This window comes from Heloderma suspectum, chromosome 4 (genome assembly GCF_057233095.1).
Source record: "Heloderma suspectum isolate Gila_16-S chromosome 4, 16-S_ref, whole genome shotgun sequence".
NCBI classification, from domain to species: domain Eukaryota; kingdom Metazoa; phylum Chordata; class Lepidosauria; order Squamata; family Helodermatidae; genus Heloderma; species Heloderma suspectum.
In genome coordinates, this window is record NC_139461.1 from 4,204,800 (window position 1) to 4,228,439 (window position 23,640).

The 23,640-nt window shown below is 65.0% G+C and overlaps 1 protein-coding gene across 17 annotated transcripts in view; it reads right to left on the minus strand.

The window, feature by feature from the left end:
- PLEC (plectin) overlaps positions 1-23,640 on the minus strand; it is a 121,034-nt gene that overhangs the window by 30,638 nt on the left and 66,756 nt on the right. For 7 of the 17 annotated variants that reach the window (XM_084848468.1, XM_084848466.1, XM_084848467.1 and 4 more), the window contains 22 exons: positions 18,025-18,086; positions 16,615-16,629; positions 16,077-16,166; positions 14,043-14,120; positions 13,843-13,935; positions 12,356-12,522; positions 7,805-7,920; positions 7,615-7,721; positions 7,384-7,503; positions 6,372-6,467; positions 5,617-5,744; positions 5,075-5,168; positions 4,811-4,965; positions 4,116-4,425; positions 2,971-3,048; positions 2,403-2,564; positions 2,196-2,300; positions 1,581-1,676; positions 1,270-1,395; positions 1,017-1,169; positions 753-907; positions 338-464 (listed from right to left, as the gene is read on the minus strand). In XM_084848468.1, the coding sequence (XP_084704594.1) occupies positions 338-464; positions 753-907; positions 1,017-1,169; positions 1,270-1,395; positions 1,581-1,676; positions 2,196-2,300; positions 2,403-2,564; positions 2,971-3,048; positions 4,116-4,425; positions 4,811-4,965; positions 5,075-5,168; positions 5,617-5,744; positions 6,372-6,467; positions 7,384-7,503; positions 7,615-7,721; positions 7,805-7,920; positions 12,356-12,522; positions 13,843-13,935; positions 14,043-14,120; positions 16,077-16,166; positions 16,615-16,629; positions 18,025-18,086 (2,633 nt within the window). Of the gene's footprint in view, positions 1-337; positions 465-752; positions 908-1,016; positions 1,170-1,269; positions 1,396-1,580; positions 1,677-2,195; positions 2,301-2,402; positions 2,565-2,970; positions 3,049-4,115; positions 4,426-4,810; positions 4,966-5,074; positions 5,169-5,616; positions 5,745-6,371; positions 6,468-7,383; positions 7,504-7,614; positions 7,722-7,804; positions 7,921-12,355; positions 12,523-13,842; positions 13,936-14,042; positions 14,121-16,076; positions 16,167-16,614; positions 16,630-18,024; positions 18,087-20,823 lie in introns of all 17 variants that reach the window. The other 10 variants (XM_084848478.1, XM_084848464.1, XM_084848475.1 and 7 more) reach the window with 3 other exon arrangements.

The following is a 23,640-nucleotide window of genomic DNA, read 5'->3' on the forward strand; positions in this document are numbered from 1 at the left end:
CCGTGGGAAAATTGTCTTCCACAGACCGGTCCCTGGTCCCAAAAAGGTTGGGGACTGCTGCTCCAGAAGATTCTGTGAATGAGGCAGGGCGACTGCATGACAAAAGCCTCATCTGGAAGCATCCAGATCCGTGGGAGGGGGGCGCTTCACACAGCACCTTGTCTCCCCTCTGGCTACTCTCGGCTTACAGCACAACAGCATTTCCAGAGCCCTTAGGGTTCATTCCAGTCTCTGGCCAACCTCAGAAGGCAACGTCCCTCTGCCCCAGCACTGGGGGCCACGAGCACTGCTTTGGAGGGACTGCCGGCTGGGGGGGGGGGGGGGCTCTGAGGCTCACAATGAGGAGAGACCACGACTGGATCCGCTGGATGTCTCGCTGCAGGCACTGCCAGGAGAGGAGGCTCTTCAGGTCGACGTGCAGCTGGTGCCAGAAAGCCATCAGCCTCTGCTGGGCGGCCTCCAACCTGGAGAGAGAGCACGGCTTCAGCACGGGGTCTGGGGCAGGGAGAGGCCCCTTGCCAGGGCAGGGGCGCATACCAGAGGGGCTGGGGCTGGGAGGCCCCGCGCTGGCAGCACCGTCCAGTGCCTGCGGAGACCAGCCAAGGCCCCAACCAAGCCTCTTTCGGGAGCAGTGCAGCTCAAGGGTGCCGGCAGCCTGGCACGGGCATGGCTTAGCCTGAGCCGATCAGGGACTGGAGGGTGGCTGTCCCGCTTCCGCCCCAAAGCGAGCAGGTGACGGGCGCTGTGCAGACCTGCTGATGGCCTCCAGGGCATCCTTGTTGGGCGGGGGCACCAGGAAGCAGATGGACGGCACAACAGACTCGCTGCCTGCAGTGTTCAGCACCTTCCACTTGTAGGGCTGGGCATTGCTGAGGAGGGTGCAGGAATCTCCCTTGCGCACTGTGATCTGGATGGGGCGAGGAGGAGAAACCGGAACAGGCAGCCTTAGATGACCCAAGCAAGACCCAGCGCTCCCCCCTGCCACTTTCTGGAGACGGGAGCTCCATGCCCCTCACCTCCACCTGCTTGTAGTCACAGACTGCCTGGAGGGGCAGCCGGCCCTTGACCAGGGCGCTTGGACTCCGTGGCTTCAGTTGGATGATGGCCTTGGCGCGCTTGGCCAGCCCTGCCAGGTGCCCCTGGTACTCAGCAAGGTGCTCCTTCTCATCCTGGGGGGGAGACAGAGAGGGGTGGGTGGCTGGGTGGCTGAGGACAGCACACTCAGGGCGGGGCCTGGCAGGGGGTGGGCAGGGCAGGCCCTCGACTCACCAAGGAGTCTTTCAGCAAGTCCTCCAGGCGCGTCACTGTGATGGACCGGTCGCAGACAAACTTCTTCCTCATGGCCTCCTGGGTCTTGTGCAGGAACTCCTCGGCCTCCTTCACGTCAGAGAAGAACTGGGGCGGGGGAGAGGCGGGTGAGGCGCTCCGTGGAGGCTCCCGCCACGGCCAAGGTGGATTTGCCTGGAGGGCAGTTGCCCAGACCAGCCGGGGGCCTCCCAGTGGCCAGCCAAGGCCTGAGGCGGATGCCGGCCCAGGGGCAGCAGCCCCAGAGCCCTGCCAGCCCCTCCCCTTCAGGTTACCTGGAAGTAGGCAGCGTTCTCCTTCAGGTGGGCCTCGATGCAGCAGCACAGCTGGAGCATCCAGCTCCACTGGGTCTGCAGGGCAGCCTGGAAAGCCTGCAGGGGTGGAGGGGCGCGGGGGAGGGAGGGACGTTCAGCAGGGGAGCACAGACACAGACATAGACTCACAGGGCTGGAGGGGCCTGCCAGACCATCGAGTCCAACCCCCTGCTCAGGGCAGGAAGCCCGATTCCCAGGCTGTCTCCCGTCCAAGTGCTAACCAGGGCTGACCCTGCTAAGCTCCCAAGATCAGACGAGCTCAGGCACATCTGCACAGACCATCCAGCAGAGTTGGGGTGGCCCCGGCAACGGCCCCGGCTCTGGACAGAAAGCCACCCGCTTGGGAGATGTGGAGCCCTAGCTCAGCTGAAGAGCCGGGGGGGGGGGGGGGAGCGCCCAGCGCCCCCGCCCTTCTGTCGCGACAAGGGCAGCAGGACGGGGCATCTGACGAGGGCTCGTGATGCTCCCATGACTGCTGGGGCTCGGCGCAGCCCTGGAGTCAGGAGACCAACTGGCACGCAACCCGCCTTCCGGGGCCCTGATCCCGCCTGGCACAGCGCGCTGCCCCAGCCCCACCTCCACAGTCTGCTTGCCCGGGTGCTCCTCACGCAGCAGCCGGTCGCCCGTGTTCTGGATGTCTTTGACCTTCCGCTCTCGCTGCTCCAGTTCCCTCATCAGGCCCTGGAGGAGAAGGGAGTGGGGCGGGAACGCGCCTGCATGTCAGTGCAGGTTCCAGCAGCCTCTCCAGCCCCATCCCTCAGTGTAGGGCTTGGGGGCTCCTACCGAGTAGCTCTCCTTCTTGGCGGCCATGTTGCTGTTGCGCTCGCTCCAGTCGTAGTTCACTTCCTCCTCCTCCTTCTCGTTCAGCCACATCAGCTCCTTGGTGGCAGCAGCCACAAATGCCTGGAGGCTTTCCAGGTGCCGGAGCCGGCCCTTGGACGAATTCTGCAACGACACAGCCATGGTGACGGGCCGGTCTCCCTGCCTGGAGCCGCCTCCTTCGGTCAAGGGGGCTGTCGAATTACGAATGGCTGCCCTCACGGCTAGTGATTTTGGATCTTGTTTTAAAACTGGAATGTTTCTAGACCTCATGCTTAGAGAGGAGTTGGGAGGAGCCTGGAGGGAAGCTGGGCTGAGCAGGCTTCTGGTGGTCAAGGGAAGGGTTTCTCTCCTCACAAAGCAATCTTTCCTTCCCAGGACCTCTAGCCAATGCTGCCTACCTCACCTCGCCCCCCACCCCATTCTACTTTCCCTCCCAGCTCCAGGACCATGTTTCAAATCCCACATTCTGCAGCCCAGACCCATGGAAGACAGCCTGGAGAAGCCCACGTCCAGCCCTTGCCCTGCTCACCAGCAGTTTGGCATACTGCAGGTCCAGCTTGCTCAGGCAGTCCCGGTAGGCGCTCCGTGGGCCGGGGGAGAGCTGGGCCTACAGAGGAGGGAGGAAGGAAGGAATCATAGAATCATAGAATAGTAGGGTTGGAAGGGGCCTACAAGGCCATCGAGTCCAACCCCCTGCTCAATGCAGGCATCCAGGTCAGAGCATCCCTGACAGATGGCTGTCCAGCCTCGTCTTGAACGCCTCCAGTGTGGGAGAGCCCACCACCTCCCTAGGTAACTGGTTCCATTGTCATATTGCTCTAACAGTCAGGAAGTTGTTCCTGATGTTCAGCCGGAATCTGGCTTCCTGTCACTTGAGCCCATTGTTCCGTGTCCTGCACTCTGGGATGATCGAGAAGAGATCCTGGCCTTCCTCTCTGGGACAACCTTTCAGGTACTTGAAGAGTGCTATCCTATCTCCCCTCAGTCTTCTCTTCTCAAGGCTAAACATGCCCAGTTCTTTCAGTCTCTCCTCAGAGGGCTTTGATTCCAGTCCCCTGATCATCTTTGTTGCCCTCCTCTGAACCCTCTCCAGTTTGTCTGCATCCTTCTTAAAGTGTGGTGCCCAGAACTGGACACAGTACTCCAGATGAGGCCTAACCAGTGCTGAGTAGAGGGGAACTAGTACTTCCCGGGATTTGGAAGCTATGCTTCTATGAATGCAGCCCAAAAGAGCATTGGCCTTTTTTGCAGCCACACCACATTGTTGGCTCATATTCAGCTTGTGATCGACAACAATTCCAAGATCCTTCTCGCTTGTAGTGCTGTTGAGCCACGTATCCCCCAACGTGGCTCAACATGGTGGTAGGAAGGAAGGAAGGAAGGAAGGAAGGAAGCAAGCCGTGAGCCTCAGGGCGGGCAGTGCACGCAGGACAAGTCTGTCCCAGCACAGGGGGCAGGCAGAGACCAGCATGGCACTATCAATCCCCCTCCACTGTGCACTGTGCATGGAAGCAAAATGGGGGCCAGCTCAGGTGCAGGGAGAAGGAGCCTCCTCCCATGGGGCCTCTTCCAGCCCTAGTGCTCCATGCCTGGGAAGTGCTGAAGGGTACAGGGCAGGGCCAGGCCGCAGCAGAGCGCGCCAGGTGCAGGCAACGCCTGGCAGCCTCAGCTCACCTCGTCGGCACGGGCGCGCTCAATTTTGGTGCGGAACTCCTCGACCGACTGGTGCAGCCCACGGTGGCTGCCCAGCTGTGACTCCACGGTAGGGAGGTCGACGCCCCACTCAGCTGCACTGATCCGGTGCTGATTCTCTCCCACCCAGGCCAGCAGATCCTGCAGGTAGCGCAGCGTGACGTCGTCCAGCTCCTGCCGTGGGCGCTGGGAGAGGGGCAGGGAGACCTGGGTGACGGGGGCCGACCCCGACGTCAGGCGCAGGTTGAACTCTGTGCGGATGGCCACGAGGCGCTCGTGCAAGCGGTAAACCCTGCGGGGGGGGGAGGAGAGGCAGGGCGGTGAGAGGAGGCAGCTGTCTGGGCTTGGAAATGGGGGGCACCTGGGGACAGCAACTGACGCTTCGCCATGGGGACAAGAACAGAGGGCAAAGCTGGGCAGAGGCGGTCGCCACAAGGGGGCTCCCAGCATCCCCTCCACACGCAGCTGCCGGGCTGCACGGAGGCCCTGCTGGGGAGGGGCCCTGGGCTTGGCTCACATGGCCACCCGCCGCTTCCCGGAGCAGCACTGGCCCTGCAGTAGCTCTGCTGCTGTCAGGCAAGGGGGGCGCTGCAGGCCAGCGCAAAGAGCCGCCCAGGCAGGCGGCACGTGGGGGGAGCAGCCGAGCCGCTGGGGGAGAGGCAGGGGGCATGGCTGACCTGCGGTACATCTGCTCGCCTTGTGGGTGGCGCCCATCCTTGAGGGCCTGCACGTCGTTGAAGAGCAAGCGGATCATGGCGTCGGCTTTGTCCAGGTCCCGCTCGATCTCTGCCGCCTTCTGAGGCGCCTTGCCTGCATTCAGCAGCCTGATGTCCTGGGGGAGGAAGGGAAGCGTGCCAGGAGGCTCAGCCCCGCCCCAGAGCCAGCCCGCGCGGCACGGCCCCCGCCCCCTGGCCCTGCGCCCAGGCAGGCGAGGGACTCACCGACTGGAGGAGGGTGTCGGCCTGGTTGAGCTGCTCCTCGCAGAGCCCTGACTCCATCTGGAGTTTGCTGACAATGCGCTGCAGCTGCTCCAACCTGGAGGGAGAGCGGGGTTACTGCAGATGCCTCCCACCTGCCCTGCTGGTGCCCTTGCCCTGGCCCAGCTCTCCAGCCATCCTCTGCATTCCCCCCGGCCCCCGGGGCAGGGAGCCCCAGACAGCCTCCCTCCTGGATCTGGCAGAGGAAGCAGCGCCTCGGGCTCAGCAGCCGCTCCAAGGCTGCTTTGGCCTCACTCTGCGGTCCAGGCTGGGCTGTTTCCTGGTAAGCCCGGGCCAGCAGGGGTGAGTCACCAACCGTGTGTTTCCCATTAGCGTGGGGCTGGGCGGGCGGGGAGGGGCCCACCGGACTCCGGCGCTCCCTCCCCAGCAGGAAGGAGCAGCCAGTGCGGCTGCTGAGGCTGGAAGCACATGCTGCCTGCTGAGGGGCCCCGCTCCCCACGGCTCCCGCCACTGGCCCGCCCCAGCAGTGGCCCTGTTTCATTCACCTCTCAAACTCAGAGCGCAGAAGCTTCTCGCGCTCCAAGATGGCGACGTGCAGCTTGCCCCACTCCTTCTCCACGTCCAGCGGGTGGTAGCCAGGGAGCACTTTCAGTTGCCCGGACTGCACCGCAGCCTGTGCCAGCCGGCCACAGAGAGGGCGAGGAGAAGGGAAGCGAGGGGTGCCATCAACACAAGGGCATGCCAGGCAGCCGGGGGCCGGGCAGAGACAGGTGGGCTCAGGATGTCTTCAAGGGTGGACAAAGGCTCCAGGGCGCAAAGGCAGCATGCTGGCCAGGACAGTCCCAGAGCCTCGGCTCGCTTTTCATGCCCATGGTTGGGAGCGACAGCGTGGCAGCTACAGGGCTTGTCTCCATTTGGGCCCCAGGTGGCTTCCCCAGGGCCAGCCGGCCGGTCCCCCGAGCCCAGCAGTGCCTCCCCCACCCTAAACAGAGTGGCCTTTCGCCAGCCGGCCTGACAGTCGCCTCTTCACCAACCTGGCCCTCGCTGCTGCTCTGCAGGGACTCTGCCCCAAGCAACGGCCCTTCTCCAGGAGACAAGGCAGCTCAGGGGACAATGCTTGGGCAGAAGGGAGGAGGGCCTGGGAGCGGCCTCCGAAGCCCCCCCCCTGCTTTATAAAAGACAGCCCCTCTGAGGGTTGAACAGCCACTGTGTGACATCTGCCCAGCAGAGGAGCCGGCCCAAGTGCCCCCGGGCGGGCGGCTTCAGAGTCTGCTCTGCGGGGGGGTGGGGGCATGCTCACCTCCAGGGACTGGTAGATGGCCTTGGAGCGGTTCTTGTCGGCCTCCTTGGCAGGCAGCTCCATCTCCTTGAATTTCAGGAACTGATGCCAGAGGATCTGATGGTGGTATGGGGGTGGGTGGGTACTGGGTGGGTCAGGGTCTTAGACGAGGGGGGAGTGGGGGAGGGCGGGGAGTGGGGGTCTTTGCTCTCTAGGGCTCAGGCAAATCCTCCCTCCCTCCCTGGCACAGTCAATGGGATGAGGGTAGGACAGGGGTCCAGAAGCCTTCTGGAGCCAGGAGACCTGGCACAAGGAGGCCCCGGGGGCAAATCCCCCCAGGCTGGCATCCTCGCCCACTTCCCTCCTGTCGCTGAGACAGGAGCCGCATGAGGCGCCTGGCCAGGCAGGAGCGCTCATGCCCCTAGGACGTGTCTCCCTGGCTCCCTGCCAGAGCAGCCAGCATGACTCCCGTCCCCAGGCCCCTCCTGGGCACCTGTCTGGGCACGCCAGCCCCAAGGCTGAAGACAACCCTGCAGTGGGCGGAGACTGGCGGAGGAGAGGCCCTGGCATCCGGAGCTGGCACGCAGGAGGGCCCCCTGGGTGGAGTGGCTGCTGCGGCCCTGGCACCCCGTGGCTCGGAGGAAGGTGGCGAGCGGAGGCAGCCCTGGTCTGGGCGGCTCCCCCCTGCCCCAGAGACCCCTGCCCGCCCTCTGCTCAAGGAAGCTGGGAGGTGGGCGAAGGGGCTATGCTGTGGGGGAGGGAGGGGGGAGGGAGAAGAAGGGTGGGGCAGAGTGGAGGGGGTGGGGCAGAGTGGAGGGGGAAGGGCCTCCTGGGCGGTGGGGGAGGGGCTAGACCAATGGGGGCCTCCAGCAGGCCTTCTCCCCAAGCCCCCACTAGAGGAGCTCCCAAACTGCAGAGGCAGTGTGAGGATGCCTGCTAGAGTGGGGCGGGCCATGGGAAGGAAGCAGGGCAAGCAGGCCAGGCAACAGAGGGCCACAATCCGGGCTGGGGGGTGGCCCCCACGAGCTCTCACCTCGATCTCCTCATAGCTGGCCGGGACCCTCCGCTCCTCAAAGACAACGGTGTGGTGCCGGATCCATTGCAGAAGCAGCGCCACCACCTCACAGTACTCCTGCCAGCGCAGCTGCAACTCCTGGGTGGAGGGGATGATGGGACATGTGGGTCCAGTGAGACCCCCCACACACACCCTGCCTAGCCCCCCCAGTGCCGCCTGGAGCGGGCCAGGATCCGTGCGTGCACTCACGTTGGCCTTGACCCCGTCCTGCACGTCAGGCACCCGTGGCATTGCGTCGTACAGGGAGGAGACGTAGGTGATGATGGACTTCTCGTCCGGCTGGGGCACGTCCACATCTGCGGGGAGCAGAGAGGAAAAGGGTGATTCGCCCCCGCCTCCTCCAAGACAGCACCCCTGCCCCCCCCGGGGACATGGGTACCTTCGGGGTCCAGCAGCCGCGTCACCCCCAAGTCGCGGTCAGCCACGGAGAAGGCCTGCTCCAGGTTTTCCACGCTGGTCTGGCGATACACCTTGTTCATGTCTATCAGCATTGGCCTAGGTGAGGGGAGAGGCCAGGTGAGGGGAGAGGCCACCATGTGGGGCGCCTCCTGGCAGCAGAGCCCACCGCCGGCCAACGGCCCACCAACGCCCTTCCCCCTCAGAGGCGTGCCCGAGAAGGGGGAGCTGGGAAGCCTCGAGAGCTGCCTTTGCAGGCAGCCCCCATGCCACAGCCCCACAGCCTTGGTCTGGTGGCCACATCCTGCCATGCCTCTCTGCGTTCTGCTGGTGGTGGCCACTCTGCAGGAGACTGGGCAGCAGCTGTGACTCCCATCATCAGCCCGGCAGGAAGAAGGGCAGCCAGAGACCTGGGTTCCATCAGCATCCCCAGGTGTAACCCCCCCCCCCCGGACCCCTCAGCATGTGTGGAAGTCCTCTGATGGGCGGGAACCATCTGGCAGCAGCAGCCAGCAAGGCTGCCTGTGTTCCCCCTCAGGGCATGAAATCCAGAGTGCGGAAATGGAGGCAGCGTTCGGCTTCCCGAGAAGCATCCCCACTTTCATTTTTAAGGACTTGCGTTTCTAGCTCTCATGGGCTAGAAAGCATGTGGCACAAAGTCTGCTGGAATCTCAGAGGCACCAGCGGGAAGGGGCAAGAGAAGACCTTCCTGTGCGACATTCCAGAACCTCCCACCCCATGACTGGCAACAGCAAAGTGTGAACATGCAGCTAGGCCGACACACGGTCCTGATCCCTCCGCCCTGCATGAGAGGAGGAGAGGCTTCCAGCTCTGAACACACCACAAAGCCCAGTGCTCTGAGGCACACCACCGCACTGGCTCTGAGCTGCTTCGCACAGGTATGGGGGGCCCAAATTCAGCCCCCACCCCGACACACCTGGATGTGGCTGGGAGGCGGCAGATGAGCGGGAGGCGGCCTGGGGGGAGATTGGGGTGGAGCTCAGAGCTGCCATGGTGAAGGGCTGGGAGAGAGGGGGCGTCCGCACCCCGCGCAGCAGAGGCCGGGGCTGGGCCCAGGAATGGTCGGGCCCAGAGACCAGGGCATGACGGCTACCAGCCCCTAGTGGGGCCCCAGCTCTCCATCCTGGGCCGCACCCAGATCCTGGCTGCTGTGCATCAGCCGGTTGTCGAGGACAGCCAGGGGTTGCCAAACGGGACGGGGGTGCTGAGCGCACAGCAGGAGCAGAAGGCGCAAGGAGAGCCGTTGACGCAGAAAAGTGCTGGCTGAGGGTGGGGGGTGTAGAGCTGGGCTGTCCTGATTCACCAGTTGCAGCTGTGTCTTTCCCCTCCTCTGCAGACCTTTCCTCCCGAGAAAACCCTGGGAGAAGGGTCTTCGGGCGGCCAGTGGGGCACTCCGACGACGGTTCTGAGTGCCCACCAGGCCTGCTGCCACCAGTGCTCTGGAGAGCACCAGGAGAGTCGGAAGCCCCTGCAGGGCCCAGGATGGGGCTGGGGGTTCTGGGGGTTTCAGGCAAGGCAGACTTGCGACGGGGCTCCCGAGTTTGCCCCATGCCTTCTGTGGGAGTGGCGTCTGTGGAGGAAGCCCACAATGCCTCCGCCGTGTCCAAAGAGATCTCCCCTGGGCGTGGGTCGGCCGTGGCTCAGTGATGGAGCACTTGCTGGCAGATGCACCCAGGTTTGATCCCCAGCAGCATCTCCAGGTGGGGCTGGGGAAGGGTCCTGCCTGGAACCCCAGGGAGCTGCTGCTGCCAGCCAGTGTCAGCAGCGCTGGGCAAGATGGACCAAGGGCCTGGCTCAGGATGAGGCTGCTTCCCGGGTCCTGCGTTTGGAAGCTGCTTCATACCGAGTCAGGGAAACAAAGAGGAGCTGTGTGTCAGGGACACTACTGTAGCCTCGCCTCGCTCAGGGCAAGTACTGGAAGGCCGGAGCTGGGAAGTACAGGCTGAGCCCCCCGCCAAGGCAGGTCCTCCCTGTTTAGGCAACCCCCCGTGATGCCCTCCAGACCACAAGGAGGAAAATGGCTAAAGAACACAGCAAGGAGCTCACAGTGGCTCAGGAACAGGAGCCAAGCCCCAGGCAGGGGAGGGGGGCATCCATACAGGGACCCCTCCAAGTATGAGCATTGTACAGCCCAGCCACCAAGTCCCACAAGAAGAAAAACCACAGTTCTGAGGACCCAGAGGAAAGGGCCGTGTGGGCCACAGCAAGAAGACAAGCAAGCGCAAACCTGCCTCGCCCCCTCCACCCACCCTTCAGCAGCAAGCAACTTGCACCCGGACCAATTCCTTAGCAGTAGCCCCGAGAAGCCTCCTCTGGGCAGGGTGGGGGGAGATGCTGCAGCAGAGCACAGAGAAGGGGGTGGCCTACATTTGTCGGAGGCGCAGCGTGGACCGAACCGAGTACAGCGAGCCGCTGAGGTTCTGGCCTTCCGTCGGTGCCCAGCCATCCCGCCCGCTGGCCTGCAGCATCCCAGGAGCCCTGCCGCCAGGGACGTCCTCACACAGCAGCACAACCCGCTCGCCAGAGGTTTGTGGGGATCTGGCTGGCCGCCCCAGGCCGGGCCGCCTGGCCTTCCGCCTGCCCCGCGGACGCCCACTCATGCCCACGCCAGACCAGGCTTGCCGCAAGCCACGGAGAGCAGGCAACCCGGAGACTCCTGCTGTGCTGCGCTCCGTGCGCCAAGTGGCGTGCGCCAGGAGGGAGCAACCGAGCCCTTCCCTGGCCGCGTGCGGGGTGAAGGGCGGGGCGGGCAGGCTGGCTCCTGCTTGCGCGTGTTCAGAGTTTTACCGTGCCAGGGAGGGAGAAGGCGCCCCTCCTGCCCCCCTCCTTGGACAGGCATGGCACCCTCTTCCTTTCCCACATGGGGAGGGGAGGAGGAGAGATGGGACTCTGCCAACTGAGGAGGGCAAGAGAATGCGGGGGAGGGTGCATGGCGGGGGCTGAGCCCTGCGTGTGGGGCGAAGCAGAATGAGCCCACGTGACTGACAGGTGCCGGCAGGCCTGACACACTCTTGGTTCCCTCACACCAACACTCCTGGAGACAGGCCCAGCCCAGCTGGCGGGAGATGCAGCCCAGAGGAAGCGGTGAGGGAGGGGCAGGAGCTGGGGGGAGGGCAGCGACCCCCGTGGGGCGGGGGAGGCAGGCAGTGGCCGGCCCACCTGCCCTATCCCAGGGCTCTGAGTGCTCTGCCAGCCCCAGAGCTGGGCCGCGTATCGCCTGGGGGCGCAAAAGGAGCGGGCTGCCTCAGCCCGGCCAGACAAGCAGTCAAAGCAGTCAGCATCAAGGGGTCCAGCCCAGCAGGGCCGGGCCTGTTCGCTGCCCCCAGGATTGGGGGAACTGTGGCCACAGCCCCGTGCGCTGCGGCCCACCTGCCCACCGTCGCTGCCTGTCAGGGGAGACGTCCTCATGGCAGCCATCCCTTGAGCAGAGAAGAGCGGCTCGCACGTGGCAGCAGCTCACCAGCAAGCAGCATTCGTCTGCTAGCACTGGGACCGACCCTGGGATGACGGAACAGCAGCCAGGCGCTCTGGCCGGCTGGCCAACCAGCTGCTGCGGCCTCCCGGCACACTGATGACTCCTGGAGGCCTATGGCCGCTAGCTCGGCCCTCTGGGCTGGACTCGGGAGGGGGCTCCTGGGATCCCTGGAGGGGTGGCGCAGCCTCTCCACTGTGCCCCCCGCAGGGCTGGGCAGAGGAGGCCCCACCCAGCAGGGAAGAGGCCCGGAACGTCCGCCAAGCCCCCGCCTCCTGCATGCCACAGCCCTGGAGGATCTGGGGGGCATCAGAGGGAAGCAGCAGCTGCAGAATGCTGCTGAACTTGCAGGCTTTATTCTGGCTGTACCATGTAGCCGTCTAGGGGGGGCACAATTTGGCTGAGGGGTGGGGGAACACACATAAACCTGGGGCTGGGGGGAGGAGCCCAGAGCTGGCCCTCCACTCCAGGCTGTGGTTCTTCAGTGCTGCTCTGTCCTCCTTCGAGGGGACTACAGGCCACAGTCTTGGCACCGGAAGACCCCCTCCCGCTCAGCACTCCAGCGTGGCCCCTGGAAGCTCCGCCAAGGCTGCCCTCGCCCTGCCCTGTGGCGGCTTGGCCTCTGAAGGGCCCAGCCAAGACAGGAGAAGGGGCCGGCCGGGCTCTCGCTCGGTGGCTCGCTGCGTCAAGGACAGGGCAGGCGGCTCGGGGGGGGGGAGTTCAGGGCCCAGGCGGTGCTCTGCAGCAGCACACATGCCTCGCTCGTCATGTCCGCGCCAAACCAAGCCACATCGTGTGCCCCGCTAGGAAAATCCCAAGCGTGGCCAGTTCCAGAGAATACGGGAAGCACAACAAAAGGCATGGCGGGGGGAGGAATGGGACACCACTTTGCGGGGAGGAAGCTTCCCTGGCCAGCCCCCGCTGGGTGCTCCCCCCTCCCCACAGGGCAGCTGCCTCCCCTCCCCTCCCGCTCCCCCAGGGCCCCTTCCCCCCTCCGAGCCCGCCTGCAGCTCACACCAGGCTCTCCCCGCCCCTCCTTACTTGTGCCGGTGGATGATGGCATTGAAGAGGCGCCCATCGCGCCAGCTGGTGGTGAAGTTGTCGCAGCGCAGGCCCTGGTAGCCCTCCACCATGCGCTGGGACCAGAGCAGCAGCTTCTCCTTGGCCGTCATGTCCTCCGACTGTCCACTCACCTGGATGTCGGAGATCTTCGGGCGAGGAAGAGAAATGGGGCCTGCGTGATGCTGGGAGCCCAGCGCCAAAGCCAGCCAGCCGGCTGCGCGCCGCTGCGAAGTCCATCTCTAACACCCCTGCCCTCCGCGCCCTCCTTTGCAGGGCTGAGGGGGCAAGACGGCAAAGTGCTCTGCGCCGGGCGGGGGTGCGTACATGTGTGGGCAGTGCTGCCCAGGGGCCAGCAGACCGTCCTAATCCCCCGGAGGCCCCCGGGGAGCGGGCCTATGGGGCCTTAAAAGGGCATGTGCTCCCTCCCCCACCCTGCGCCAGTCCTCTCTCTCTGGGGCACAAGCCGAAGGAGTGGCATCGGCATCCGGCCATGGAAATTCTTGGTGGCCCAGAGCAACGGGTGAGTCAGCGCCAGGAAACCCCAGAATCATGCTCTGCTCTCAGCACTGCATGTGCAGCCACAGCCCACATTCCTCCCCCCACCCCCCGTTCTGGGCTGCACCAGCCACACCCTGAGTCCTCCTCACTAGCAGCACAGGCACTTAGGCCTCAGGCTGTGCCCCCCCTCCAGGCCCCACTCGCACAGGGCGGGGTCCTATGGGGGCGACAAGCAAGCAAGTCTGCTTCTTTCTCATGGAATGGAGAAAGCCACTTTTGCGCTCTGAGAAGGACCCCTTCCTCCACACTTCACCGTCAAAGAATGGGAGGGGAGAGAAAGCGGCAGCTAGATGGGGCAAGACGAATGAGGGAGGGAGGAGGGATCTCCTGCTCCCCTAGGTGTGTGGAAGCCTGGCACCCCCCACTCTGCATGACCTTGAAAGCTGGAGGGGGGTGAGGGGAGTCCATGCCTGTGCGCCCCCCCATGGAGCGCCCAGGGAAGAGGGGCAGATTGGAAACACCCAGAACCCCCTGGGCAGGAGCCGCCCCCTGCCCTCAAGGCTGCTGGCCGTGGGCCTGTGTGCCTCAGGCAGCCCCACCCATTGCAGGGGGCCCGGGAGCCAGGCCGGTGGGGCAGCAGGGCCCACCCTGCTCATCCCCAAGGCCAGGGCGCCGCTCCAGAGAAGATGGTGCCTGAAGCCCCAGCATCAGGCGCGCTGGATCGGGCCCAAGGCAGCCTCTCTGGGCAGTGGCCAGCCAGGGCCCCACCGGGAGTCCCGAGCAGGATGGGAGCGCAGCAGCCCCGCCGTCTCCCATGCCCCCCGCAACCAGCATCCAGAGCCTCCTGGTGCTGGCCTCGGGGGCGACTCGAGCCATCCTGACTGGGAGCTGCGGAGGCTGTTTTGCCACTGAGCAGCAGGCCCAGCCCTGACCCGGGCGAGTTCCGAGGCAGTCCCTGCCCCCCTCACCTGGAAGTGGAGGATGATGGTCCAGATGAGGCCCAGCGTGAGCTTGGGGTTGCCGTCAGCGATGTCATCGTTCCGAATGTTGACCAGCTTCACCTGGCAACGGCACGTCCCGAGGGTGGTTACGGGGGGAGCTGGACACCCCCCCAGCACCTCTGTGCGCAGAAGGCGGCCTCCCTGCCCCCTCCCTCTAGTCCGCTCACCTGCCGGTGCTTCAGGTAGTCCAGGGCGATCTGCACGTTCTGCAGCTTGTGGAAGCGCATCCGGCCCTTCTCGCGGGGCTGCGGGAGGGGGAGGGCTGGTCAGTGCCCCACCCCACATCCGCACGCCTCCCTCCCCCCGCCCCTCAACGCACAGGGCGGGATCCAAGCAGAGCAGAAGGAAAAGTGGGCCAGCCCGGAATTCTGTCCCACCAGACAGGAGCCAGAGAACAACAACCAGGAAACGCCCCCCGCCAGACACCTCCAGGCAGCTGGGCTGCAGACCATCGCCCCCGCCTCCCCCGCCCGCTCGGCTGCCACATGCTTGCTCCGTCTCCGTCTCCATCTGGCGCTCGCCCTCCAGCACAGTGTGATCAGCGCCAGAGCGGGCCGCAAGGGCTACCAGGCCCACCCGCTTCCACGCCCAGCCCCTGAAGTCAGCTACATTCCGGAGCGGGCCGGATCCAAGCACAAGCAGCCAAGCGGCAGTGCTGTGTGAGGGCAGGTGCCCAGCCCACATCCGGAGGAGAAGCTGCTTCCCCAGAGGTTTTGGGTGCTACCTTGCCCCCTCCTGGGCCCTCCAAGCAAGAGCGCCGCCCAGCTTGGTGCCCTGAGCCAGCTGCACATGCGCCCAGAATCCGACGGGCTCCTTGCACAGGATGAACGGGGAGGAAAGGAGACCAGCCGGGCGCCTTCAGTGTCGCAGGTGGAAGGGCCCCTGGCCCGGATGGGGAGGGCGTGGGAGGCCATGGGGCCGCGCGGGGCACGCCGGATGCTGCTGTTCGCCAGCCTGGCCAGCCGCAGAGGGCAAGCTGCGAGCTCTCGTGGGCAGAGGTGGGCGTGGTGGCACTTCTGCTCAAGCCAGAGTGCGCCTCGCTGGCTCTCCTCCTCCCACGGCAGGAGCCTCGGCCAACAGCGGAAGGGTGCAGCAATGCCATGCAGAAAGCAAACGGGCAGAACCACTCACCAGCCGCAAATTCCGGATCACATCGCGCTCCCTGGGCTATACGGCAGGCGAGAGCCGAGCAAAGAGGGAAGCAGAGGTCAAAGGGCAGAGGTCAGGAGGCAGAGTCCGGCAAACAGGAGAGACAGACAGAGCGAGCGAGCAGCAGACGGACGGACGGACAGAGAGAGCGTGAGAGAGAGGAAAAGAAAGTCCGGTGCAGCAGAGAAGAGTTATTGTGTTAGAGCGCACGGGCACGCAGAGCCCAAAGAAGGCCGTGGGAAAGGGGGGCAAGAAACCCCAGAGCAAAGTGGCAGCAGCCTTCCGAGGCTAGACTGGGCGGACTCGGCGCACCACACTGTGGAAATGGCAGAACGGGGTTGGGTGCTCTGCTTTTGCAGCGCCTCCCAAAGCCAGTTCTCTGGTCCTCGGAGTTGCTGAGCCCTGGGCCCCGTGGCCGTCCTGTTCCAGCTCCAGCTTCCGGGTGGTTTGGAGGCGTTGCAAAGGCAAGTGTGCTGTGCCAGCCTGGGGCAGCGGGCAGCACATACACCAGGACCACAGCAGAGGACAGGCTGCAACTTCTGTGGCACAGGCCCTGGCCACCCAGCCACATGCAGGTTATACACAGTGGAGGGCAGCACTCCTGCTCGTGGAGTGGGGCAGCAGCACAGCAGACAGGCCCCTCCCCAGCAATGCCCCTGGTGCCCCGGGGGACCAAGGCCAAGGGAGGCTGGCTGCTCCGGGCCCAGCACGACCAGGCCAGGGGTGGGATTGAGGCGCACCGGCAGCGAAGGGTGAAGGAGGAGCCCGGAGCGTGTGAGAAGGGCTTCCCCCAAGCAAGAAGGCAAGGGTCATGGGGCAGAGGGCAGGAGACGGCAAGGCGCAAGGAGCAGGCAGAGGCTCGGAAGCACTCCCAAGAGCAGGAAGCAAGGCGGCTTGGGGGCAGGGGTGAAGAGGGTCAGCTGAAACCAGCCTTACCAAGGAGGCCTCACGCAGGCACGGGGCTCTGGAGCTGCCCAAAGGACAGCCAGGGGCGAGGGGAGCAGACACCGCCCCACAGAACATGCCAGGGCAGGTGCCGAGGTGCTACGTACCAGGGTGTCTCCTGAGAGCACCTCCAGGAGGGAGATGAGGTTGTGCCCATCGCGCAGGTCCTCGTAGAGGTCGTTCACGTGGCGCTGGGCCTGCAGGGTGCAAGGAGAGCGTCAGGACTGCCAGGAGGGATGGAGAACGGAGCCAGCCATCACTAGCAAGCTGTCACCAGCAAAGAGAGAGGCCCTTCGCCCCCCTTACAGGACGCCCCCCCCCCCCCGAAAAGAGCCCCATCTGGGCCTGGCAGAGGCTGCCACTCCCTGGAGCTCAGGGGGCTTAGCCGGCGCCCTTCCACCCTCTACCCCGGCCCCCTGCCTGGGGAATGGCCAGGGCCTCAGACAGGGCCACAGCTCCCTGGCGGCCCCCTGCAGACCCCCTCCCACCCAGCACAGCAGCTCCAGAGTGGAGTGGTGAAGGGAAGGCCTCGGGGACCCCAAAGAGCCCCTGATGGCTAAGCTGTGCATGTCTGTCTGACGCCCAGAGCAGAAGGAGCAGCGAGAGAAGACAGGAGAGGGGCGCTCGGAATGCCTTGGCACATACCTCTGCACGCCAGTGCTGATGCCAGGCGGGGAGGGGGGAGAGAGAGAGAGGGCAAGAAGAGAGACAGAGAGAGGTTAGGAAGAGAAAACACACACCCCCGGCATGCCCTGGGCACAGAGGGGCAACCAACGGGCATGCCCATGGGATGGCTGGCACCAACCAGCTCCATGTGCCACCACTGCTGAGGCTGGCAGTTCTAACCCTCGGGAGGCCTCTCTGGAACCAGGCAGAAGCTGCTCTGATGCCTTCTGGAGGGGCTTGGCCCCCTCACCTGGGGGGCCTGTCTGCAGAAGGAGAGCCCCAGCATCATGGGCAAAAGATGGCCCATTTGAGGAAGGGGGAGTTCTGGGGTTCAGAGCACAGCCCTGCCAGCCCCACCCCCCCAGTCACTGGACAGACATACAGCATGGGCAGGGCACCAGTCAGAGGCCTGGCAGTTCCTGGCTCTCAGGAGGGCAGTGGCCGTTGCGGGCAAAAAGACCAGGGGAGGCTGGGGAAGCCGGGCTGTACTCAGTGTGGCCAGCCCCACGGGGGTGGGCCAAGCGCTACTGAGAAGGGCAGCAGCCGGGAGGCACCGAGGGATTCTCCCATCACTCACAAGCCACGTCCTGCTTGCCATTGCCCCCCAAATGCCAGGGGCCCTCCCCAATCTCCCCTCCCCTCCTGCAATCTGCAGCGTCTCCCCCCACCGCAACATACAATTCCCAGTCTCCAAGAAGCAGCACACAGGCTGCGTGCCTGAGACTCAAGATCAACGGTGCCCTAAATCAACTATGCACCTCATCTGTGCCCCCTGTGGGGCCAGTGGGGAGCGTGGAGCATGGGGCGTTCCAGGCAGAGGAATCGGCTCCGAGGCTTGCAGCGAAACATGTTGGTGGGTGGATGCAGCCAAGGAGAAGCACCCGGGGGAAGGCCTGGCAGGGTCCAGGGGCAGGCCACAGGGGCTCTAGCCACACCGCCTCCATGCACCCAGGGGAACTGTGCCCACGCCGGAGCAAGGTGGGGTGGGAGGGACGCTGCAGCCCCAAGGCAGTGGGTGGGGGGCCTCCCTGTGGCTGCAGGCGCCTCCGACCACAGGCATCACAAAGCAGGAGTGGGGGAGCGGCCCATGTCCAAGAGCTCTGCCAGGCACAGCCCCCCTGCAAGCTCCTGCCCCCAGGGCGGGGCACAATCAGCCCATGGGAATGGAGGCGGCGGGGGCTCTCTCGCCAGCAAGGAAAGGAAGTGGGGTGTGTTGGCTCAGGGGGGGAGGCTTGCTTGCCGCAGGAAAGCGGGGAGGGACGGGGGAGGGTGCTGTCTTCAGGGAGCACAGGAGGCCCCGGGACACGCTGGGGCTGTCTTCCCCCAGCAGGCACCCCAGGGCTGCATGGAGCCCCCCCCCCACCCAAAGGGGCTAAGTGCTGGGCTTACCTTGATGAGGTGCTTGTTGACCCATTTGGTGAAGGTTTTCTTCTGGACCCGGTCCCGCTCATCTGCAAGAGAGGAGAGGCACGCATAAGCAGGGTCAAAGAGGGGGGCACGGGTCTCCCCTCACCAGGAAGGACGGAAGGCGGCAGGAGCAGCCGCAGCCAGGCCCAGGAGAGCCTCGGGTGATTCATCCGGTGGGACAGGAGGAAGGAAGTGCTTGTGTGACTCAGACCCGGTGCCAGCCTCTTGCACCACCACACAGCCCGTTAGGGGGCCTGGCACAAGCCGGCAGGATGGTCCGTCCCGTGATGGGGCAGGGGAATCCCAACGGGGGGAAATGGGGCACATGCCCTGTGGGCACGGCCTTCCTCACACTGCCCCAACCATCAATGCCACACCTAGGGAGGATAGCGCCCAAAACACAAGGCGGCTCAACAAACAAAGAAAACCATTTCCCTGTTTTTTTCCAAGGTCAAAAAAGGCCTTGGGACAAAATGGGTGCCTCCCCCCACCCCGCTAATCTTCCTGTTTCCCCCCAGGCCTCCTCATCTCCAGCCACACCTACTCTGTCCAGCTGTGAGCAAGGGGGCCCGGGCCCGAGACCTGCCATCCAGGATCGGAGCAAGGCCCCCCTCTTGTGCAGACCCTAAGGAGAGCCCCAGGAAGCTTGCCAGCAAGGGCATGAGGGAAACAGCCATGTTTGGCTATCATGGCCACTGACAGGCCCCATCTCAGCCAAGGGCCAAGACCATCCGTGAGGCCTGAGAGCACAGCAGTCAGAACAGCACAGCACAGCCCTGCTGCTGCAAACCCCTGATGGATGCCATGGGCACCCCAGGCAGCCACAAGGGCCTCAAGGGCAAGAAGAGCCACCAGGACAACCGCGTCGAAAAGCCACTGCTCAGCAAGGGGAACTACCAAAAGGCTGGCCTTACCTTCCTGGGGAGGAGCCCAGTAGCCCCCCACCCCGAGCTTCTGGCCCAAGCCATTTGTGGGGCAGACGGACAGAGTCAGAAGAGTGCGCCTGACACCCTGTAGTCAGAAAGGACGCCCCACCCCTGCCTCTCGAGGGTGGCTGGCCAAGCAGGGCTGTATGGGCTGCACTGAGATGTGGTTTTATGGCACCATAGTCTGGGGTTTCTGCCTCTCCCATACTGCTCTGTCATCTTAGAGTAAAGGTGGGTTAAAATACTTCAACTACATTAATGCTAAAGATTTGTGGGAAGACAGGGTGAGGGACAGCCTTGATCTGAACCCCTGCAAGCAGAAGCTGGAAGGGGTGGGGCACAGCCAGGCCTGACTTCTCTGCCCCCCCCAGCCTCCGCAACCTTCACCACCCCTCTGACAGTGACTCCTCAGTGGGCAGAGGGGCGGGGGGGGGGGTGGAGGAGGGAGGGATGGCCCAGGGAGGTGCATGTGTGGCGGGAGGGGGTCTCTACAAGGAAACAGGCAGCAGCCCTGACCAGGGGCTGCGCAGGGAGTGGGCCTGGTGGTCAGACAGGGCAGGGCCCTGGCTCAGTAGCAGAACCCCGCTCTGCAGGCACGAGGTCCCAAGTTCGATCCCCAGCAGCATCTCCAGATGGGGTCGGAAGGGATCCTGCCTGGCGCCTGGAAGGGAGGACCACGGCTGCCACCCTGTGTCAGCAGTGCTGGGCTAGATAGGCCAAGGAGGATCGGACTGTTCCCATGACCATGGGGAACATCTGCCCCTCCCCAAGGCCACGGACCACGCTGAGGGGCCACTGTGAGGCAGGGGCCCCTTCCCCAGGCCTGGTGCACCCGCTCAGTCCCCACGTGGCTGGTTGCCACAGCTGAGTGCGGCAGGCCTGGGCGGGAGGGGCTTGGCTTGTTTTGTCTGGCCCCTGCTAGGGCTACACGCTGGGATTTGCCCAGCAGCAGCAGCCGCAGCCCCACACGCAGGCCTGCCGCTCCTCACCCGGGAATGTTCTGGGAGCGCCCACCCAGCCCTCGCCTCTGGGCCATGGGGGGGCGCTTGCCGCCAGAAGGGCCTCCCTTGCCTCCCTTTCTCGCCACAGCCTTTGCCCCACGACACTGCATGGAGCCCAGGCGAGAAAGTGCCCTGCAGGCGGGGCGCAGGGGCTCTTCCACACATTTTCGGGAGACGGGGATGCCTCAGCCACACATGCCAGGCCCAGCGGCCCAAAGAATGGCCATGCTAACAGAGGAAAATCCAACAAGTGCAATGCCGCGGTGGGGTGAAGGGCAAGGCCCCTGGAATTTCTGCCTGGCACACAGCAGACACAGGAACGAAGCAACCAGAGTCTCCTGGCGCAGGGGGAACCGCGCAGCGCCTTGCACAGCTCCTGCGAGAGACTCAGCCGCGTTGCGCTTGGGGCCCAACGTGAGGCCTGCCGGTGCGGACGGGGGCAGGCGAAAGCAGCCCTTCCACTGAGGTCTGGGGGGAGCAGCTGGAGTGAGAAGCTGCCGCCGCCGCGGCGGCCAGACGCCTCCTCCCTGGGAGCGGAGCCCAGGCGCGCGCGCGCGGCCTCTCGGAAGAGTCCCCGCCCCGAGCAGCATGCAGCACTCCAGCTCCCACAAGCAGGCCCCAAACCCCGGGCTCCGCCAACGCCCCAGCAGCCTCGGGGGCGTGTGAGGAAGGCCCTCAAGGAGCACCGGCTGCCCTCGCCCCGCGTCCGCTCGCACGGGAGGCGCCCGGCGCCCGCCGGGAAAAGGGCATCGGCCCCCTCCACAGCCCAGGAGACGGCGACGCAGGCGGGAGCACAACCCCCGTCGCCCTCGCGGAGAAGCGGCGGCTCCCGAGCGGACACACGCCCCCCGTACCTTTCTTGCCCTCGGAAGCGCGCAGGACGGCTTTGTACAGGCTGTCTTCCGAGCTGGCCCTCTCCTCCCGCATCCCCGCCGCGGGGGGCCCGCCAGCCGCCTCCCGGCTGCGCAGCCTCTGCCGCGACATGGGGCGCCCTCCCCGGCACAGGCTCTGGCAAGCGCTCCGGGCTGCTGGACGGCGCTCGCTCGGCCAAGCCCAGCACTCCCTGCTGCTGCTGCTGCTGCCGCCGCCGCCCCTCTCGCACACCGGATGCCGCCGCCGCTGCCCGAGCGCGCCCTGCCCTGCGCAACCCAGGCCAGGCTTTCGCCTCCTCCCCGGCCCTCCCTCCTGGGGCGGGGCGGGGCGGGGCCTGGGCTCCCCCCGCTTCGCCTCGCCTCGCCTCGCCTCGCCGCCCTCCAGCCAGGCAGGAAGCCTCAGCTCCGCCCGGGAGGCTTCCTGGCCGCTTAACCGCTTCCCGCCAGCCCTCCCGGGGCCTGGGCGGAGAGCGGGAAGAAACGGAAGCCTCGGCACGCTGCGGCGGCGAGGCGCCAGCCCCGCCCCGCCGCAGGTGCGCTTCTGCGTCCCGGCGAAGCGCCAGGCCCGAGACCAGCCCCGCAGCTCAGCCAGGAGGCGGAAGGCACGCCCGGGGGGGCCCGACCTGCTGCGCCGCCCACGCCGCCAGTCCTGCACGGGCCTCACGGAGGACGCCGGACCGCCCCACCCGGGGCCGAGCGCGCGAAAGAGGCCCGCTCCGCGCCTTCCATGACCTTCCCTGGTGCGAAGTAGGCAGCTCATCAGCACCTCGGCCCGGCCCGGCCCGGCCCGGGATCCTTTCCTGGTGAGGACGGAGGAGGGCAGCCCACCCCCTGCACAGGAGCATGCTGGAGGGGAGGCAGCGTCGCTCTTGGCCAAGGAGCCCTGGGCTCAAACCGCCACTCGGCCACGAACTGCCCCAGGACCCCTGGTGAAGCAACCTCCTCTGGGCCTAGCCTGCCGCACGGGTTGCTGCGAGGATGCAAGGGGCAGCCTGCCCCACCCGCGCCTTGCAGGAAGGGCAGCGTGTGGGCAGGGCAGAGCCTGCGGTGCAGCCGCGGCCTCAGACCACACGCCAACACACGCCAAACCCGTTGCTGCCAGCAGCAGCTCCGCTGCAGCAGCCCAGGAGACACCGATTTGGCACTGCAGGTCCTGCCCAGCCCACCTTCATGGGGCTGGCTCCACACCCTCAGCCCAGCATGCTGAGCAGGGGGACAGCGGGTACCACTGGGACAGGCACAAAGACCTCGCCCGCAGGCGGAGGAGCGGCTTGGACCTTGCACGGGCGGGGGAAAGTGCTGCGGTGGTGCGAGGCAGGCCTGTGACTCATGCACTCTGTGGACACACCCAGCGAACGGCCACGAGCAGGTGGGAGAGTTCATGCTCCAGCCCACCAGTGGCCTCCCATCTTGCACTGGAGGCACACTGCCAGGTGTGGAGGTGGGGCATAGCTAACCTTGCAGCGGAAACTGGAAAAGAGGGACAGAACCACACCTGAACACAAGCCTGTTCCTCTGATTTGCCTAGTTGCTCCTCAGCTCCCCCCCCCACCCCTAAGGCAGAGGCTTGAAGGGCCGCAGAGTGCTTTGGGGAGTGGGGACAGAGCACTGGGTTGCCCCTCCCCCAGCACACAAAGCATACCTGGGAGGCAGCGGCATGCTGCTGGTGCCACCCCTCCCCCAGCTGTGCATTCCAGCGCAGCCAGGCCCAGGCCCCGCCTGGCTGCCCAGAAGCAGAACTGGGCTGGGTCCCAGCACACCAAAGGAATGCGCAGCACAACAGTTTCAAAGCCACAGAGCCGTTCCTGCCACTGAGACATCTGGGCCAAGGAGCAGCAGGCTGACGCCAGAGCACATCAGCGAGGTGGGGCAGCACTCACATCCTGCCAGAAGCCCTCCCTGGGGCCAAAGCCCACGCTGAGTCACATCCCCACCAGGATGTAGTATCTCTGGGGCGGTTTCTTGACTCAGGAAGGTGGGGGGGGAGAAAGCACCCCTTTGTTGGACAAGACGGGACACCTTTGGCCAAATCTGAGGGCGGGCAGCTTCTGGGATGAGGGGGGACATGGCTGTTTGCACTCACTGTGGTTCCTCCATTTGCTCCACCCCACAGGCTGGCCCTCCCTGGGCAAACTCCAGGATTCACAGTGAACAGCGGAACAAACAAGGCCTCCAGCAGGCAGGCAAGGAGCACGCCTCAGGCAACGCTGCCCCACTGCAGCGCCCTCTCTTAGCCAGAGAAAATCACCTTCTGTCCCCTTTCTCTTACAAGCCATGCAATGTAGCCCCCCCCCCCTCCAGAACCAGACAGGGCAAACCGGAATCAGTGCAGGGGCTCAGGGCCCCTTTGGCCCAAGGTCTTTGCATTTTGGGCCCAGAATGGAGAAAAGGAAGGGGCTTTCCAGATAAATTCTATGGAATCACCTCATAAGACGAGCCCTGACCCCGAATCAGGCCCAAGGAGGGATGTCAGAGAAATCCACAACAGATTCAAAGGAGTTTGGATTTCTGTGGATCTGGCCTGCGGATTCCGCAGTGTAGCAGCTTTTCCCGAGCTGCACAGATTCTATGGACTCACAGACAGGTTTTCACTTGGGGTGAGGGCTGGGATTCATAAATTTGCATTAGTGCAAGTAGACTGAAATTCTGGTTTTAAAAAAATCTGATTTCAATAATGAGTGGACGACAGTTTGGTTATACACAGCACCATGAATGTACAGAGAAAGACCCTCACCCCAAGAAATGTTGCATTTAAAGTGCAACAGTGGGGAGAGTATGACTCTTGCCACCCCCATCCCA